General features: G+C 37.4%; 1 protein-coding gene and 1 long non-coding RNA gene across 13 annotated transcripts in view; both read right to left on the reverse strand.

Moving 5' to 3' along the window:
* Nucleotides 1–10,726, reverse strand: part of LOC109356728 (ENHANCER OF AG-4 protein 2-like) — a 33,126-nt gene extending 22,400 nt beyond the window's left edge. For 5 of the 11 annotated variants that reach the window (XR_002108780.1, XR_002108777.1, XR_002108778.1 and 2 more), the window contains exons 1-11: nt 10,251–10,726; nt 9,431–9,507; nt 6,504–8,441; nt 5,907–6,411; nt 5,122–5,230; nt 4,600–4,712; nt 3,152–3,336; nt 1,296–1,926; nt 704–1,211; nt 290–406; nt 66–180 (exon numbers count right to left, since the gene is read on the reverse strand). Coding sequence is in view for 1 of the 11 variants with exons in the window: in XM_019600221.1 (XP_019455766.1) it covers nt 110–180; nt 290–406; nt 704–1,211; nt 1,296–1,926; nt 3,152–3,336; nt 4,600–4,712; nt 5,122–5,230; nt 5,907–6,411; nt 6,504–8,441; nt 9,431–9,507; nt 10,251–10,358 (4,362 nt within the window). In the remaining 10 variants the exon portion in view is untranslated. The remainder of the gene's footprint in view (nt 1–65; nt 181–289; nt 407–703; nt 1,212–1,295; nt 1,927–3,151; nt 3,337–4,599; nt 4,713–5,121; nt 5,231–5,906; nt 6,412–6,503; nt 8,442–9,430; nt 9,508–10,250) is intronic. The other 6 variants (XR_002108783.1, XR_002108785.1, XR_002108781.1 and 3 more) reach the window with 3 other exon arrangements.
* LOC109355887 lies at nt 12,695–18,285 on the reverse strand. 2 transcript variants are annotated; one of them, XR_002108690.1, is made up of 5 exons: nt 18,115–18,285; nt 17,928–18,054; nt 17,664–17,839; nt 13,161–13,236; nt 12,695–13,059 (listed from the first exon to the last, which is right to left on the reverse strand). It is a non-coding gene; the product is annotated as an uncharacterized LOC109355887 (long non-coding RNA). The 2 variants fall into 2 exon arrangements; XR_002108689.1 differs by having other exon boundaries at nt 17,928–18,285.

Raw genomic sequence — 19,664 nt, forward strand, 5'->3', positions numbered from 1 at the left:
CAATTAACGTATGTAACACCATCAAATAAGCTATAAACAATAAGCCCATTAGCCAATATAGCCTTACCCACCAATTTTGTAGATGAAGTCAAAATAATTCCAATCAGCATCAAGTAGGTCTCCAACAATTAAGTGCAGGAATGTCTGGCCTACAGGGCAACATCTGAGGAACACCATATCCTGAAGAAGGAAATGATGAGCTTGATCCATAAGGTAGGTTCTTCACAAGAGGTAGCACAAGGGGGGAAACTGAGAACTAAGAACAGTGAAGTAGTTTAAAATAACTAACCTGACATTGGAGGAGGAGGAGGAGGAGGAGGAGGAGGAGCAGGTATGTTATTTGGGTTTACATGCTGAAAACCGACATTACTTATTGGTGGTCTTTCAAGTGGTGGCTGAAAAGAACCTGTCATCACCATCATTGTCACAAAAATTTGTAGCCTTCAGATTGGCCTCACGAATAAAACAAAATACCAATAACATCAGACTAACTAAGGAGTGCTTTGACCATTATGTTGTATCACTACCAGAATAAATAAACAATATGATTAAAAATTAACAATTAAATAGATGGATCGAAGTCTTCACAAAAAGCTAACGACAAACTTCAAGATTAAGGGAATGCATAATAAACAGCATAAAACATGAATCATATTCCATTGTAATAAATGTTTGGAACAGTAAGCTGAATAGACTCACAAACCTTCCTGCCCAAAGGGTGGAACAGGGCATGAAGGAATTCTCCCTCTCCATAAACCATGATGATTGTTTGTATTAAATTCACTTGATGGCATCCTCCATGGCTCATTAGCAACAAATTGCCTTGGGCCATCTGGAAGGGATGGCAATGAGAAGGGAGAATGGAAAGTATGCGGAAGATTCTGCTGCATTGTAGTCTTTGAATAAGAATACTGATTGGGAGGATTTTGAGGCGGAGCAGGAATAGTATGCATGTGTCTCGAACCAAATGATGGGTTGCCTAGATGAAATTGCTGGTATAGTTGAGGAACTTGAGAATTTGTATACATATCGTTCTGTCCATGTTGTAACTGCCTTTGAGGGATGAAACCAGAAGGTTCCTGAGAGCTGCAGCCTGCCATTGGAGGAAAGCAAGCAGATGACTGTGCCTGTGATAATACTTCATTCTTGACAACTGCACTATTGTGACCTCCATGAAAAGAACTTCCAACCATTTGAACTATTTGGTTGCCCTGTATAGGACTTCATTTGTCAATACAGGCAAGCAAACAAAACTGAAACAAACCAGCAAAATTCAAAAGCAAAAAGTATCTTACACTAGCCGTGCCATTACAGTCACGAGGTACACTCTGTTGATATTCCATCTCCAGTGATGGCTGAAGCGAAGATTGGAGTGGAACTAATGCCTGGGCAAGTAGTGAAGGTTGAGCTACTCCAGATGACTGAGGAACCAATAATGGTGGAGGCACTGAGGGTGGTAAAGGTGGGGGGTGGAATGCTGGGGGTGGTGGGGGTGGGAGCAGGAGAGGAGATTGAGATGGAGATATTGGAGGGGGAGGTGAAGAAGGCAAAGGTGGGGGAGAAGGCGGTGAATCAAGCGGTGGTGGAGGAGAACCCTCAAGAATATCAGGCATCTCTGTAGAAATCTTCGAAGATGCATCCAAGATCCTATCTAATCCCTGAAGTTGCACATTCATTTCAGAAGAATTGATCAACAATATAGGCCTTTCATCCTTGGGGTGATCTGAAACATCTTCCATTTCTAGCTCACCATCCACATCCTCTAAGATACGATGACTCTTATCATTTGGGGTAACAGCACAAGTTATTGATTCAACAAGTGTGAGAGTTGTATCTGGTGGAGATGCATTGCTAGGAAAATCATCATCTTCATCTTCTTCAAACACATTAGAAGATAAAAGGCCAGGGAGCTGAATTGTAGCATTACTGATACACAATATCCAGGTATGTAAAGTCAATAAGAATTGGAATGTTTTTGCAACCATGTAAAATAATGATACTCATGATAGATTAGAAAGCAGAAGTAGAAGTGCCGGTTAATAAAATGATAACACGAGACATTAGAAACTCAATGTTGTTAACTGCAAGTCCAGCCATATATAATATAGGTAAGTGCAAAGTGCAAACCAGCAGAAAAGTTAAAGACACAAATTTCCATATTAAATTTTAAACAAGTCAAGCCCAAGCTTTAAGTTTGAGCAACCTATTTTTCTCATGAGCCGTGTATTAGCTTCAAGTCTCAGCTTGACTCTACTCATTTCCACCCCTAGCTGCAAGTTACTAAAACAAAAGGGCCACGTAAAGGAATATACTTTCTATATGTGCTCCATCAACTTTTACACCCTCATGTCCAAATATGTAAACCAATGAAAAGCAGGTCACATAGAATACCAGAAGCTTCAGATAATGCAGTCACTAGAATGTGATTTTATCTTTGTCAAGCCACCACACTTTTTCTGAGTGTAAGTCAACAAGGTGAAAAGAAAAAATCCAGAGTTCTTTTAAAATCATTTTTTTACAAAACATTATTCAAAACCAATTCAATCATAAAGATTTAGGAGGGTAATTTTAAAGCAGAATTCTTAACCACCCTCTAAATTTTCTCAGCTCCAATCCAATTGACATGATATTTTTTCAAAACAATGGATCTAATTATTGCTTATGTTCTTTTCACTTCACTAACTCTTACTTCAAAATATCTTTATAGAATATATGAAAGTATCTTAGGATATCTTAAATTATATTATAAAGAAGATCTAGATGATACTTAGATATCAGTGTTGTAGACGGCGAATGGCGGACCATGGTGTTTGCCAAAATTCTGCCATCATGGCACTGCAGATGGCATCGCGGGCAAATAGTGGATGTCATCATGGTGGTTGACAATAATTAATTAAAAAATACAATACATAAAGAAAAAGTTAAAAAATAATAATAATAGCATAGGCCACATAATAACATCATGGTAAAATTGTATTTAACCTATTAAGACCGAACGGTCTAAACAATAAAATTGTATTTAATTTGAAAATGGGATAATAGTAAAAACAAAAATACCAATTACTCTTGAAAGGAAAACAAATAATAATTGAAAACAGAAATAAAGTAATCTTCCAATCAAATAACTAGATCAAACAAACAAATGTCGCACCTTCCATACTCATCAACAAACATGCCCTCCATTTCTCTAATTGGATCATCCACAGATCGTTCCGCTCGAAATGAACGCCTGCTAGAAAAGCTAACTGTCATATCATTTGAAACTCCAATATCATCCATGTAACGGCGAAGAACTGATTCAGGAAAAATTTTCCTCTCAAGCCACAACCTTAAAACCTGCATCCACCCAAACATAACAACAAAACAATTTGACATCAACTTGTGTAAAATGCCTTACCCACCCAGAGTTTCTAATCTAAAATGGATTCAAACATTACTTAAGATTAACACTTTTAATTGGATCCAAGCGATAGGGGAAAGTAATTAGATTCAGTTCCTTTTGCTTTTATTTAATTATTGTTCTCACTTTTCCACTAATCAAGAAAAGAGAATTTGTACGGTATATCCATCTGATGTGTTTTCTTGTAAGTCCTATTTTCAGTTCCCTGTACATTCCAATATTGATCTGAACGTGCCTCTCAAGCCCAAAGGATATTTTTACCCAGAAGCCATAAGACCAGCAATGCTTATGGTACGGTACCTAGTGTTAGGAGGTAAAGTTCCAACAATAACAGGCGCTATGCAAAGATTAGAATGGTGCAATGAATGAGTGGACAAATAAAAAATAAATAAGATCAACATTGAATGTGTTAGAGAGAAAGTCGGAGCAAAATGTATTTAAAGCTAAAAAATCACTTAAGATGGTTCTGGACCATGTGAGGAGAAAACCAGTAGAAGCCCCAACAAGAAGAGTTAATCATACGAAGGGATAGAATGATAAACAACAACGAAGACCAAAGAAAACTATAAGAGTAGAGTAACCGTTATAAAAGATTTTGATGGCTTCATCTAAATGGCCTTTCTGTAAATATGGTTTTTGAAAATTGTCATTATCCAATGACATCACTTGTGATACAAGTAACCGACCTCACCTAGTGGAAAAGACTTTTGCTGATGTTGATCATAATTCTAGTGGCGACAGGTTTCATCCTAAAAAGCCCTTCTGGAAGTTAAAAACTAATTCTAATATCAATTATTTTTATCTCAACACCTGTACTCGATAAAATTAATACAAAAACATGACGACGCGATTCATAGACTTCACACAGCCCTTGACACTGATATTTGTGCAATTTTCAGCTTGTCTGTTTCTGCATCAAAAGGAACTTTAGACTTCCATTTATTGATTTTGGCAGTTAGTACATACATTTTAAAAGGCCTCTCTAATCACATGTAGTTTTGTTTAGGCATAGTTTTGTGTTTTTTTCTTGATAGAAAAGAAATTCAACAAGACTTGATATCACAGTTGTTGCATTTTTAGTTCTTTCTTTTTCCCTCCTGTTCTTTTCTTTTTCTGTTTTGGAGTATGCCTATCCTCCCCCTCATACTTCATGTTATCCCAAATAAAATTTCTTTTTCCACAAAAAGAAAAGAGCTCACCTTGAGACATTGACGACGATTTTCACGGGCAATACCCCCAGGGGGAGCCGCAGAACGAAGGAGACGCGGCAATGCTCCTTGAATTGCAGGTATGTAGGAGGCCCCAGCAATGCCTGCAAAATATCTTCACAATTAAAATTGAAGATGATATGAAAAAATACACTTACAGTTTTTGTTTGAGAGTTGACTTTTGGAGGGTAATGGAGCCATTAACTCCACTTGTGGGGTGACTCTAAAGCCTCTTTCCCTTCCTTCCCCTCCAGAGCTCAACTCACAAACAGACCCTTAGGGCATGTTTGCGAGTTGATTTTTTTAGGGTAAAGGAACCATGAAATACATTTATAAGAAGGTCCCCAACCCTTCCCCTCCAAAAATCACTTCGAAACAATCCCTTAAGAGATGGGCAGAGAAGAGAGACAGACAAAAACAGAAAAGTGTTAAGATACAGATGGAGAAACAGGCACATCCATAACTAAAGATATTAAAATCATTATATGAAATACAATAATACATCCTCCCAACCATTTTGATTATGTGAGCACTGGGCGATGGAATCAACGAGAAAGAACAAATCCACTTTATGATGAAAACTAGTTTCATTTTCCAGCTTTCGGATAAGAAGCTCAACAACCTGTACATGAAGACTCAGGAAGTAAGTCCAGAACAGGCAAATTAACCGTCAAAATTATTTACTACAATACATAATTGAAAAAATCAAACTTCAGTTCTAAGGAAGTTCTAAGAATTCAGTTTACTCTTCTCTTTCATTCTCTTTGTTCTCTCTCTCTCTCTTATCTAGATTGTTTCTCTACAATAAAAATATATCCCTATTAAATAATTCATCTATAAAATAAACAAAACAAAATGCATTGCAATATTCATATAAGCAAGAACTGAACAAAATATGTGCATTGTGGAATTAATAGTAGAAGTAAACTACAACTCACACCATACTACTAACACACCCACTGTTCCAAACACTTAATTTTCAGTAAACTAAAGGCTTAGCTTTCTCCACCATCTGAGCTTACCCTTCCACCTAAAGTGTGACAATGTGATGCCTCAACGGATACCGACCAGCATCATACTTCAATGACAACTCCTCGCATTTTTACTCATAAATTACATCAAATAAGTATGCAAATGAACCTAATATTAATTTAAACTAAGACAAAATTGTACACTGTAGCAGTATTTAAATTATTATATAAGCTAAATTCATACACACATAGCTTGCCAAAGAAAATTGAGGAGTCATTATCTGATACAAAATTTAAAAAAAATAGCAATAATGTGATCAACCATACCTCATTGGCAACGCCATACTTAGCACAATCAATGGCAAGACGTGTTGTGCGCCCAATACTTTCTTTGGTCCTTGACAAAGTCTCAATCATTCCCTCAAAGGCTTCAAGAGCAACAGCAGCCTCAGTACTACCACTCAAAGAGCCTCCTACAGCCCTTTGCACTGAACCAACTCTTCTGTCCTCGTTTTCTTCAGAATCAAGTTGATTTTGAGAAGCAAGGTGGTGCTCATTAATTGATGGAGAAGCCACTGCCAGCTGCTCATTAACTCCCAGCAGATCTGCCTGCATAAAATCACTTGAGACAGAGAGAGATGACTTAAGTTTACAGGGGCTAGGTGTTCCCCCTTGAACATGGTGAAGGCCAAGAGGAAGATAATGAGATTGAGCTACTAGTCTCCTTTTTGCCTGGGCAGCAGCAATAAGATGCTTCATAGTCTTGGCAGTTTCTGGAGATCTAGAACCAGCATATAGACGACTTTTATGTTCCATGCCCACCTCTACAAATCTGTAAAAATATAAACAATGTAAAAAGGAAAATATATTAATAAATAATTCGAAGAGGATAAAAAATAACAAAAATAATCAAAACAAAAGTACCTATCACCATGAAAAGCATCAAGCTCCTTAAAATCTTCTGTTGCAGCAGGAACTTCAACTACCTGTGGTAATGTCTTTGGAGTAGTTTTACAACTTTCCACTGAAGATGCAGGCTTCTTTTTATGAGTGGCGATTCTATTTAAACACTTTGAAGACCTATGATCAGCCTTCTTTTGTGTAGCATTACTGGAAACTTTAACCAAGGGTTTGGAAGATTTATGTGCCTCCGCGTTTGACTTCTTCATCGGAACTGGCAGAGGTGATTTAACTGGAGAGGCGGATATTAACTTTCCTACCTCGGAAGGAAGCTGCTTTGAATCTAATTTCTCAGCAATATGAAGTGAATTGGCAGGAAGTACTCCATCAGCCTTCTCTTTCAAATGATTATCCTCAAGTGCACAAGAAATCTTGTTACCCAGCTGAGCAACATTAGCGTTATCTGGGTATGCATCATTGCACTTCATAACCTCAGTAGTAGTCAATGGTGATTTTATATTTTGAGCAGCTCCTCCATGAACAGGAGTCTTGGATTCATCATTATCCAAAAGGCAAACAGCTCTACGTTTCTTCTCTGCTTGTTTAACTGTAAGATTAATTGCATCACCTTTCAATCTAAGAGAACCCTTTTCTGTATTTTCATCAGAAGCAAGGCTACTGGAATCAGGCATAGACTTCTGGAGTTGGACATGTTTTGTCCTGGCTAGCACCTCACTGACAGAATCATCAGAACCTACAATACCAGTTTGACCCCTTGATGGCAAACTTGTTCTTGTTTTTAAACATGATGTGGACCTTTTCAACTCTACTTTTGAGGGAGACTTTAGAGTTTTATCATTTTTGGTATCCATAGTCTTCAACTTCTTGGTAGCATGAAAAGTTTCATTTTTTCCCAAATTTCGCTTCACAGCTTCTGGCAGAGATTTTAAAGTTTTATCATCTTTGGTATCCATACTCTTCAACTTTTTGGTAGCACGTAAAGTTTCATTTGTTCCCAAACTACGCATACCAGGAACTTGGGCCGCATTTTGTTTACGAGAATTTTTTTCATCAGCCTTCTCAGAATCCACCAAGCTCTCCTGCAACTCTTTCTTTTCCTTAAGTCTTTTTTTGACTTCAAGCAAATTCTTATCTTGATTTCCACTGTTAACATCAGAAACTGATTTCAGAGCACCTGGAGAATCTGATCTTACAGAAACTGCATTTTTTCCCTTTTGCCCACCTGTCAGTGTCTGTCGAGAACTGGAAAGATCAGCACAACCTTCAGAACTTTCATACTTCGAAAACATTTTATTAGATCCACCACTTCTTTTTCTATCATCGGCAACTTTGGTTCTCCTCATTGAGCCAGTACCAAGCTTTCTTCGCTTGTCCCCATTGGTTAAAGTGCTCGGTACATTATCCGTACGTTCTAAGTCATTATCATTGTGTGCATCCTTACAATCAGAAACTTCCTCTTTCAGACATGAAGGATCCTTTAGACCAGATGTTCTAGCATGTTTATTTATTTCTGTACCTATGGATGATTCACTTTTGATCACAGGTGATAAAACTGGAGATGAACTGTCAATTGGATGGCAAGATACAGAAAGCTTTTCATCATGGCTTATACTTTCTGCACCTCTCTGTGTAGCATGCTTCAAATCAGAACCAGCATCACCCAGAATGGTGTTAGCTTTTTCTACATTTAATACCACAGCTTCAGTGGCATCCTTTAGGTGACCTATTACTCCATCAGCAGAAGGAACCTCCGAACCAACACATGAATCACCGGTGTCATCTCTAAGACCTCCAGCTTTTTGTTTCTCTAACTCATCAAATGCTGCACAAATTTCGTCCAAAGCTTGGGTGAAGTACTTTGTCTTGCCTTGACACCGTGCAGACAACTTATTTTTAGTCTCATTGGTGAATGCCTGAATATCCACAGGGGCAACAAAAGCTCTGAAGGAAAAGAACATAACATAGATACGACATAAGATAGATTTAAAGACAACCATTCTAATTAACAAAAGAAAAAACATTAAAAAAATAAGGTACAAAGTGGAAAGCAACAGAATAATCACAAAATCAGAAGGATGACATATTTTTACTGGTAATCAAAAATCGCATTTTTAATCGTAGGATGGCATATCCCACATCCTACGAGTTTCGCCACCCCAGTAATCCAGGTCCCACCCAAAACTCACACTGATGAATGCATGGTGGGATTAGGATAGATGAGGAAGATCGAAAATCACAAGAATTGTGTGATTGAATGAGTCAAAGATTTTTCAGGTTTGACCAGTTTTCATGGAAAACAAATTAGGCCTAAACTAACCTAACCTGGTTTTCATCCCAGACACCTGACACCCAAACTTCAACCCTCATTCATTCGTTCCAATCTCTCTCCCATACCCAGACAAATTTGACTGCCAGAGAGCATTTGGGGCAACAGTGGGTGGTTGGGTGGCTACGTGCTTCCTTGCTGAAACTCTCTGAAGTGACTGGCTCGGTGTGTGAACAGATAATATAGAGAGAGAAAGTAACTACAGAATTATTTGCATTTTCTATTAATGAAGGTTTTTTCATCTTGTGCTAATTCTCATAATATCCCTTTTCTCCAATCATCAATTACTATAGAGAACAGGAGCATTGACATGATGGTTAGAATTGTCACCAGTTGACCAAGAGGTCACAAGTTTGAATGATGGAATAAACCTCGAGCAAATGCAAGTTAAGGCTCCCGTTATTGTAAACCTACATAGTGGCTCTGATTCTGATCCATCCCTAGACCCTGAGGATAGCTAAAGCTCTACGCTAGGCCCACCTTTTAGCAACTATTAGTAAGTAACTTATCAACATTGACCAAAGTACTTGACAAACTTGCCATTCAAACACTGTTTAATTAAATGTTAATGCTACAATCAAAACAAGAGAGAAGAGAGACTTACATTTCTTTAGTACCAAAGAATTGAACAAAATACTTCTTCAGGTCAGGGACTTTCTCCCAATCTTCAGGCCTGCTTATCTGAAGATGAAAAATTAACCAATAAGTATTCCTTGTATTAATTAAATAATAAAAATCCAACCTCTAACTAGTTAGTTAATGCTAATGCAACAGTACGGAATGCTGGCAATCAAAAATCATTAATCATCTACCAAAAGATCACAGAAAAAGGAGAAAAGTAATACCCCTACCAAGTAAAATAGTTCATGCATTCAAAGATCAACCAAATTACCAAAACGCACAACAATGTTTGACTACAACAGTCTATTTACCAACTTTAAACAAAATACCCCTAGGGTTAATTAACAAGTGAAAATTCAGCCTCTAACTAGTTAGTTAATGGGGAGAATCAACAGAACGGAATGCTAACCATACAAAATTATTAACCAACTAGGAATACAGAAATATCACAAAAAAGAGAGAGAAGAAAGTAATGCTCTTACTAAATAATAATTCAAATATTTCTAGAATCAATCAAATTACGAAAAATCACAACCATGTTCTACTACAACAGTCTAATCACCCACTTAAAGAAGTATATCAAGACATGAACAACGCAAAAACAAACCCTCAGAAACACAAATTCACAAACAGCAAAGAAATTCGTCAATAATCTACACATATCAATTCAAAAACCTAATACAAAAACACTTCACAAACACCACACCAAATCAAAACAGAACCATAACACAAAAGCTCTGAATCATATCAATAAAATTGTAACAATAAAAACTCGAAAATCGAAGTGATGAAGGAAACCGCACCACAGCAGGCCAAGCCGGAAAACCCTTGACCTTAGCGAGCACAAGATCGCCCAAACTGAAGTTGCCAATGCCCTTGGCCTTGTTCGCACCACGTCGTCGCGGAGCCATAGCAGCAACGACGGCGATGCAAAAGTACTAGAATCAAACGACAGCGTATAAGGAAGAATGAAAAGATCATAAAACCCTAGGAAAAAATTTTGACGTAACTGCCGCGAAGGATCTCCGGCGAGGAAGATTCTCCAGCAGAGAAGCGACGTCGCCGGGAGTATCTAGAGCGGAGGCGGAGAAGGAAGGGTTCGCATTGACAATGGCGCAGAGAGAGAGAATGAGAGAGTGAGAGAATTGATGAAGCGGTGAAAGAGAGAGAGAGAGAGAGAGAGAAAGAGAATGGAAGATTTTGTAGTGGCTGGGTTGGCTTTGAAAGGAAGGTGAGTATGGTTTTGGGACTTTTATGGGAATTTGTTATTTGTTTTTTTCTGATTTTTTCCGATGTTCGGGCTTCTCTCTTCTTCAGTTTTTTTTTTAAGCAAAAAGAATTTGTGAAATTGGTGTTTTTGTTCAATGTAGGGTTTTTTAAGTTCATTTTGTTGAATGTAGTTATGGATCACTTCAATGATCCATAATGGTATTAGTTAAATATATTTGCATATCACTTGAATGATCGATGATCGTATCAGTTAAATATAGAGTGTAGTATTGATGGTATGAAAGTGTAAAGAATTATGCACAATTAGTGTAGTATTAATGTACGGACAGTGTAAAGAATTATGCACAATCAGTATATCATCCACTATTCATTTGGATTACTTTTGTTAAAAATCAAACATAATTGAAAATGAATGATAGATAATGAAGTGACAGTGTAAAAAACTCTTACACTGTCGGTGTATACATATTTTTCTCTTAAATATATTTGTATATCAAATATAACTTGTAAAATAACACAGTCATTTCGTTTTATTATACTAGCAACTGTTATATTTTGCTTCATGTAATTCTACACTCCATTAGATACTTACTCTTATGATTTAACTGATTTTCAAGACAATGATTGATGTAAATAAAATCTAGAGAACATTGTATGTAACTCGCTTCCACTCAAACAAGTATTTTCTTAATTTGTATGGATTTCTAAATCTATAATATAGGGTTTGTATATCTTTATTCATTGTGTGTTTTATAGTTGATTATTGCTTTTAATTTTAATTGTTTCTCATGCATAATACCATAAATGATATTCTCTATTGTTGTTGTAAACTCAATGAAGAGATTCTTATGACAATTAATATAGGAGGTAGAGTCTCGTATTGGATATGAGGGGAGACGTAAAAAAGTTTATTGAAAAACTAATAAAAACTAATGTTTTTTTGTCCAAGACATGATGCCTCACTTGTATTTTTTTACTCTTCTCATACCTTTAATAACAATGAGACTCTTGATAGTTGGAGGTTCTTCCGTCCAAGAATTTGTATATTATCAATTTTAATCTTAACATCTTACTTTCCATTCAATCAACTTCATCTTCTTAATTGTTGCTTCTTTATAATACATATGTAATTTAATTGAGCTCAATTTGATTCTTATGGAGATTGCTTTTTACAAGTTTTCTTCTTTTTGAACATATAAATTTTGATTTGTTACATGTTCTAGTTGTTGTTATATAATTAATAATATAAGTACTTCACTACTATAAATAAATTGACCTTTCTTTAACTATTCATATTTTTCTAACCATTTACTTGATTTGATTATGGTGTATGATGAACAATTACCAAGTTAGATCATGATTGAATTCAAATATACATATTTAACATTTCATATATTTCTTTTCTCATATCTTTGTTGTCCACCATCTAAACTCAATAAGAATATTATTGTTCTTCTTATTCTTAACCCACCTCTATATAAGGTATTCAACTAAATTTCATTTTAGTTCTACATTTTATTTTGCTTTGAATTAGTCTTTCATTTTTTCATTTAGTTGGACTTTAAAGACAAGTTGAGATAGTTATGAATCCCACCAACAATACAATACTGTTTCAAAATTGCAGAGGATGATGCTCTTAAATAAATGGCCAATTTCACCATAGAATTTGTTGGTAATATGCTGTTTTTTCTACAATCAATTTTAAGGGCAGAACAATAATCTAAGGGATCAACTCCTATCAATTTACAAAATATTACTTTTATTTCTGCATACTAATACAAAAGTTTCTGCCCTAAGTGAAAATCCATATAATCTAATGAAAATAGGAATGAAAAGAAATTTTTAACAGGAATTGTGAAACCTACCCTGGCTTTTAGGCTTTTAGCTATCCAAAGTTAACGAAAATACGACTAAGGGTTTGTTTGGGAGTTGAATTTTGGAGGGGAAGGAAGGGGAAGGGAAGGCTTGGGAGCCATAAAATACACTTGTGACATGACTTTCAAACCTTCTCTTTCCCTTCCTTACCCTCCAAAATCCAACTCCCAAACAAGCCCTAAAAATACAAGAGGGGGAGTGCGCAGATTTACAGTATGAGGTTTGATCCACAGTTACTTGTACGTGGTACGCAATTCATTTAGGTACGTGGTATGTTACTTTTCATGTTATAATCACAAGACTTTCTCCCTGATGAACCCGATATGTAATATGTGCTACGGCGAATTCAATATATGATTAATGAGTTAAGGTTCACTACCTAAAGACTAATTATAATGAAGTAAAAATTGGAAGGCTGTATTCTGAACAAGTTCTGCAGGAGGTTTTACATTTGGAATGGTCTTCTCTTTAAGGGAACTAGAAATCTCTTCAACTATAATAGAAATACTGCAGTTGGAAAACAGTGAAGGGTGAATACTTTAGTTTTCAATTAAAAATAAAACTTGTTGTATCTGCATGTATATGTTTATCACATCAGCAAACTTTACCTTGAATTTTCTTCCAACAAGACGGATTTGCTATCATCTTCTTCATCATCTGTCATTAGAAACTTCAAGCTAGTAGCTTGATCAGAAAGTATGTATTATTTCACTGAAAATGTGTATACAAGAGAGAGAACTATATGAGAGAAAATAACTGCCATAACTGATTTCCTAAACCAGTCCCAATTTTCAATTTCTCCAAAAGTGAGTTATTAACCATCCTAACTACTATTTATAGCTATAGTTAGTTAGGTCTTTTATTCCTTCTAACATATACTTGCCTAATAGGGTGTCTACTATACACCCTACCCTTATCAATACCCCCCCCCTAAAAGAGTCACCTTATCCTCAAGAGAAAAAGAAGGGAACTTCTCTTGTAATAAAGCTGCTAGCTCCCATGAATTATTGCATTCGGGCAGTTGTGCCCACTTCACCAAAACTTCAATCTGTCCTTGTTGTATCTCCCTCCAGTCCACTATATCTTCCGGCTACACTTGTAGCTCATACTCCTCATTCAACATCGAAGGTAGTGGCTGTGGATGTTGATTGGGTTTGAGTGCCTTCTTCAACAAGAATACATGAAAAACATGATGTATTTTAGAGTGGCTTGGCAACTCTAGCTTATAAGCTACTGCCCCCACCTTGCCAATCACCTAGTAAGGACCGTAAAATCGAGGAGCCAACTTCATATAAGGCCTAACCGCCAAGGACTTCAGCTTATACGACTGAATTTTTAGATACATCCAATCCCTTTCCTGAAAATCCACCTACCTTCTATGTTTTGCCCGCCTGCTTCTTCATCTGATCTTGAGCTCTCAACAAATTTTCTTTGAGCTCGGTCAACATCTCATCCCGTCGCGGAAGCATTTGATTCACATCCTCCACCTTGGAAGGAAATTTGGCTGCCTTGATCAACATAGGAGGATCCCGACCATATAGGGCCCTAAATGGGGTCCACCATGGTATGTAGTGTTATACGAGAATTCCACCCAAGATAATCATTTAAGCCAATGGGTCGGTTTAGGACCCAAAAAACACCATAGGTAATTTTCAAGGCACTGGTTGACCACTTCCGTCTAACCATCAATCTACGGGTGATGGGAAGTAGTGAGTTTTATCTGAGTGTCGGCCAACCTGAACAACTCCTTCCAGAAACTACTTAAAAAAAATAGGATCCCGATCAGATACTATTGAAGATGGAAAACCATGCAGCTTCACCACTTCCTGGATAAACACCATAGCCACCTCCTTCGTCGTGTAAGGATGACCTAGAGCATAAAAATGGGCATACTTCGTCAATCTATCTACCACCACAAATATAGTATCCTTTCCACTAACTCTAGGTAAACCCCCAACAAAATCCATCGAAATATCCATCCAAACCTGCGACGGAATCGGCAGCTGCTGCAATAATCCCCTAGGGGTCAATGTGTAATACTTATGTCTCTGACAGACATCACACTCTTCCACGAATGTCTTGATGTCTTTTTTCATGCCATTCCAGAACAAGCAATTGGCCACCCTTTTGTAAGTCCGGAAAAATCCTGAATGCCCTCTCATAGGCGTTTCATGACACTCCTTCAGTATAAAAGGAATCCGGGCCGACTGTCAGGAAATCACTACCTTCCCCTTATACAACAATAAGCCTTTTTTAAACTCAAACCCAGCATGAGAATGAGGTGTTATCATCAAATCCTGTATCATCTGCTTCCACTTTGGATCTTACTCTACCTCTTGTGTCCAAACTTCGGCATGAGTGCTATGTCATTACCAAAGACCAATATGTCATCGAAGAAAACCAGTACAAACCTTCATAAGAACAGCTTGAGAACCTCGTTCATGAGTGCTTGAAAAGTGGAAGGTGCATTAGTGAGACTGAAAGGCATCACTAGGAACTCGTAATGTCCTTCATGGGTTTGGAATGCAGTCTTCTCTATGTCCTCCTCACGCATACGGATCTGATGGTATCCCGACTTCAAGTCCAATTTAGAAAAAATACTAGCCCCCTAGTTCATCCAACAACTCCTCAATAATCGGAATAGGAAATTTATTCGAAATTGTCACCTTGTTTAGAGACCGGTAATCTACACAAAACCTCCACCCCATCCTTCTTCTTGACCAAGATGATAGGACTAGCATAGGGGCTTATACTCGGTCAAATAACTCCAGCGTGCAACATTTCCATCACTAACCTTTCAATCTCAGTCTTCTGGTAGTGCAGATACTTGTATGGTCGGATGTTTGGAATCTCAGTGCCTTCCTTTAGATGAATGGCATGATCATGTCTCTTCCTCGGAGGGAGACCTTGCGGATCTTCAAAAAAACCCGCAAACTGTTGTAACACCTCATCCACCACTGCCATAATTTGCTGATCCGACCCTGTTGGCTCACCAGTTTCCTCACATTGCAATATCAATCCCCATCCTTCTTCCTTAAGCACCTGCATCATGGCACCAAATGAGAGTAGCATTTTTGTCAAAGTCGGATCCCCTCGAATTTTATACACCACCCCACCTCTTTTTAGTGTCAGCTCCAACCGGCCACGGCTTTAACCTCTCCCAAGCTAGCTAACCAATCCAAACTAAGAACCACATCCACTCCCTTTAACCCGAAAAGATAAAACTCTTGGACCACCTCCAAGTCTTGTACGTAAAACTTCACCGCAGTACACTTCCCTTGACCTCTGATTTTATGTCCATCACCCACTTCAACTACATAGGTGGGGGTCTCCTCTATTGCCAACTGTAATTTCTGCACCAACTCCTTTAAGAGGAAACTGTGAGAGGCACTGCAATCAATTAGAATAACCACCTCCTCTCCTTCCACTCTATCCGCCACTTTCCAAGATTTGGCCGAGGTCAATCCCGCCATTGAGCAAAGAGAAAGCTGCAACGCAGAAAACCCCTCAACTCTCAGTTCATCCTGCCCTTCCCCTTCACTGTCTTCATCCTCTTCTAAGATAAGCATTTTTAATTGCTTATTCTTGCATCGATGGTTCCTGTGATAAGGTTCATCGCACCGGAAACATAAGCCTTTCTCCCTTTTCTCCTGCATTTTTGCTCCCGAGAGTTGCTTGAACCCCCCTCCTCTGGCCCGAATTGCATCCATCACACTAGCCGACCCTACACTACTTTTGTCACTGATGGATACATTGACATCATAATTTTTTCCAGTTGATCCCCTTGTGTCCACAGTTACTACCTTGCTAAAAGAGCTGTTCTTTTGGAAACTAGATGGTCGAGAGTAAAAATTACTTCCTTTCTTGTTCACGATTAAAATTTTCTGCTCAATCATAATCGCTTTCTGAATTGCTGTAGTAAGAGTGTGAAGTTCAAACAACCTTACCTTAGATTGTACCTCTTCCCTTAACCCATTCAAGAAGATACCCTTGGCGAATTCTTGATCAATCTCCCGGAGAGCTCCTACATACTTCTCAAACTCTTCCACATACTCTTCCACAGTCCCGGTTTGCTTTACCGATAACAATAACTCAAAAGGATTTCGAATCATTGACGGCTGAAATCTTCGAATTACTGCTACCTTGAACCCCTCTCAGGATGGATTGGGGTTACATTTCTCCCACCATTGAAACCAACTCATAGCCTTCCCTTCCAAAGCTAAAACAGTGGCTTTCACTTTTTGACTCTCCGACACACGTTTTAGAGTAAAATACCTTTCCAATTTATGAGTCCAGCCAAACGTATCTTCCCCTGCAAACACCGGAATTTCCAGTCGGTGCCATTGCTCGGTGGTTCTTCGCCCAGACTCTGCTCGATCGCCTCCGACTTCGCTACCTTCATCGCCGCCAACATCGTTGGTGTGAATCCCTAACTTCGCCGCGATCGCAGCAAGAAGATCCTCGGTCTTCTTCGTTCTCGCCTCATTCAAATCAATTCTAGCTCGCATCTCTTCCTTCTCTTGCTCCCAATCTTCGTTACTTCTCGCCATGCTCCTCGTCTTCATCCGCATCATTTTCAGCATGGTTTTACAGGGCACCAAAATCGGTGCTCTGATACCAGTGATAAACACTAGTATCGAATCTAGAATTAGAGATAGAATAGAAGAAGAATTGATGCAAGGTCAATATGATCTTGATCAGAAAGTATGTATTATTTCACTGAAAATGTGTATACAAGAGAGAGAACTATATGAGAGAAAATAACTGCACTAACTGATTTCCTAAACCAGTCCCAATTTCCAATTTCTCCAAAAGTGAGTTATTAACCATCCTAACTACTATTTATAGCTATAATTAATTAGGTCTTTTATTCCTTCTAACATATACGGTGTTTTATTAGTACATTAATAATCTGAAGTGCATATCTTGATCATCATTAAAAAGTATTAGAAATAGAATGTGAAATGTTTATCTTCTACCCCAAAAAAGTGCTCATGTTTTGCTCAGTGTTTCAAGCAAAGATGTTGCTTCATAATACATGCTTTAAGAATAAAACTGATAAATACAAGGTAGATAGTTTACAATTACACGCATGGCAAGAGAAGAGATACCTTAAACTGAGTGGCTACAGAAGAGAACTTTGTTGATTTCGTAGTGTCCTCCGGTAAAGGTGGGAGCATCCCATAACCAAAGGAGCAATTCGATTCGAAGCACTGAGTAGGGCTGCATGCTCTGGAACAACATAGTTCTTATTTTTATCAAGGAACAACTCCGTCTAATAAGTGACCTGAAATTAGAAAACATCATATACTAAGCCTCTTCCCTTCATTGTTGATGGTGGAATAACTTTGTAGACCTAAATGTACTTCACTTACATCACCAGCATAGTGGTTAACGGTGAAGTCAGATCGAGACAGCTTTGGCTTGCTGAAGTGTTTATTGTCTTTAAATGTTTGATATAGCTTTTCGGCAAATGTTTTATTAGTTGATCTTGGAAACATACTGCAGAGAATAAGCAAGACAGTTTCACAATCTCAAAGTATATGCTCATTTAATACATACCAGGTCTCATCCAGAAGAGCAATAATGCCGCCAGGTTTCTGAAGTTATGAGCATACATAAATTAGAAAGATATAATACAAACAAGTAAAACTCTAGAGCTCAAAGATATACGCAATTCGGTATACATGCTAGGAATTGACATCCTTTTTTAAAAGCTTGTTAGATCCTAATAACTTATTAACCAAAGCCAGTGGCTCAGCTGGCACATCTGGGGTGCAAAATTAATCACCAGATCATCAGTCGGAGTCCGGGTGAAGAAAAATGTAATGTTCACCTCGCCTGCTACAGGCCCGGGTATTAGTCCGACATAGCCAGGATACCCCATCATTCAAAAAATAAATTACTGAATCAATCTGATTGTTTCGGAAGAAAATCTACGTCATTGGAACATTTACAGAATAATCACTATTGATAATAAATGAACTAATATTAAGAGTATTTGTTTGATGAAAAATAGTAAGAACAATAATGCATCACAAAAACGGAATCTAATGCTTGTATTATCACTACCATTGAAAGAATAAAAATACATTTAAGACTCCAATGTTATAGAACTTTCCTAGAATGACATAATGGACAGATGGGTGAATCACACACCTTTTCTATGAGATCAAGAAACCCTGTTTGTCTTGAAACTCTCAAATCCATATATATCTAGAACCCCAATTAAGTTCTTTGAATTTGGATCTTGCCCAATGGAGTTGTTAATCTTGTTCACTATCTTTGAATTTGAATTGCAGAAGCTTGTTCTATAATATAAACTTACTTATACTTTCATAAACTTCACATAATTACCATAAAGAAAGAAATAAAAAATATATAAAAATAGATGTTATATATTTGAACAATAATCTTCCATAGATACAATACAATAGATGAAGAACAAGTTCACTTACATCAAAAGTTCAGCTGCAGTTTTTAGGTGGAAATGGGATTGGTCATCAACTCCCTTAACAAATTCATTATTGAATTATAGGATTTCTACATCTTTCCAAGCTTCATCAAGGTCCACAATCCAAGTACGAGATCGAACTTTTTAGGACAGAAGATATGTTCCTCAACTACAAAAGTGGGTTGATCAGCCTGTGCATTCAAAACGTAAATAAATAAGAATCAGTTATATTAGCATCATAAGAATCAGTTTGTTCTTTTTTTATTGATAGGCAAACAAAGGATAAGCATCATAGGAATCAGTTGCAGACATGCAAACTAGCTAGTGAAATTTCGCTCCAACATTTATAACAACTAAACTATCCAGTACTGGAGAGGATCCCTTCCGTGTTTATCACAATTGTAAAATTTATTTTGACAAATGCTACCAATGAGGTCGCCATAGCTTTTAGGGAGACTCCCAAAACCACAGTTTTATGACAGCAATTGGGGAATGCAATTTAAAACGCAATCCTCTAAACTTTATTAAAGCACTTTCATCTCATCTGAACTTATGCATTTATGGGCAAACAATGGTTTAATGGTATTTCCCAACTATCACTTATTTCACTTTAAAATGTAGTTTAGAAATGATATTAGCAACTTCAGAGAAACAAATT

This window comes from Lupinus angustifolius, chromosome LG09, assembly GCF_001865875.1.
Source record: "Lupinus angustifolius cultivar Tanjil chromosome LG09, LupAngTanjil_v1.0, whole genome shotgun sequence".
In the NCBI taxonomy this organism is placed as follows: domain Eukaryota; kingdom Viridiplantae; phylum Streptophyta; class Magnoliopsida; order Fabales; family Fabaceae; genus Lupinus; species Lupinus angustifolius.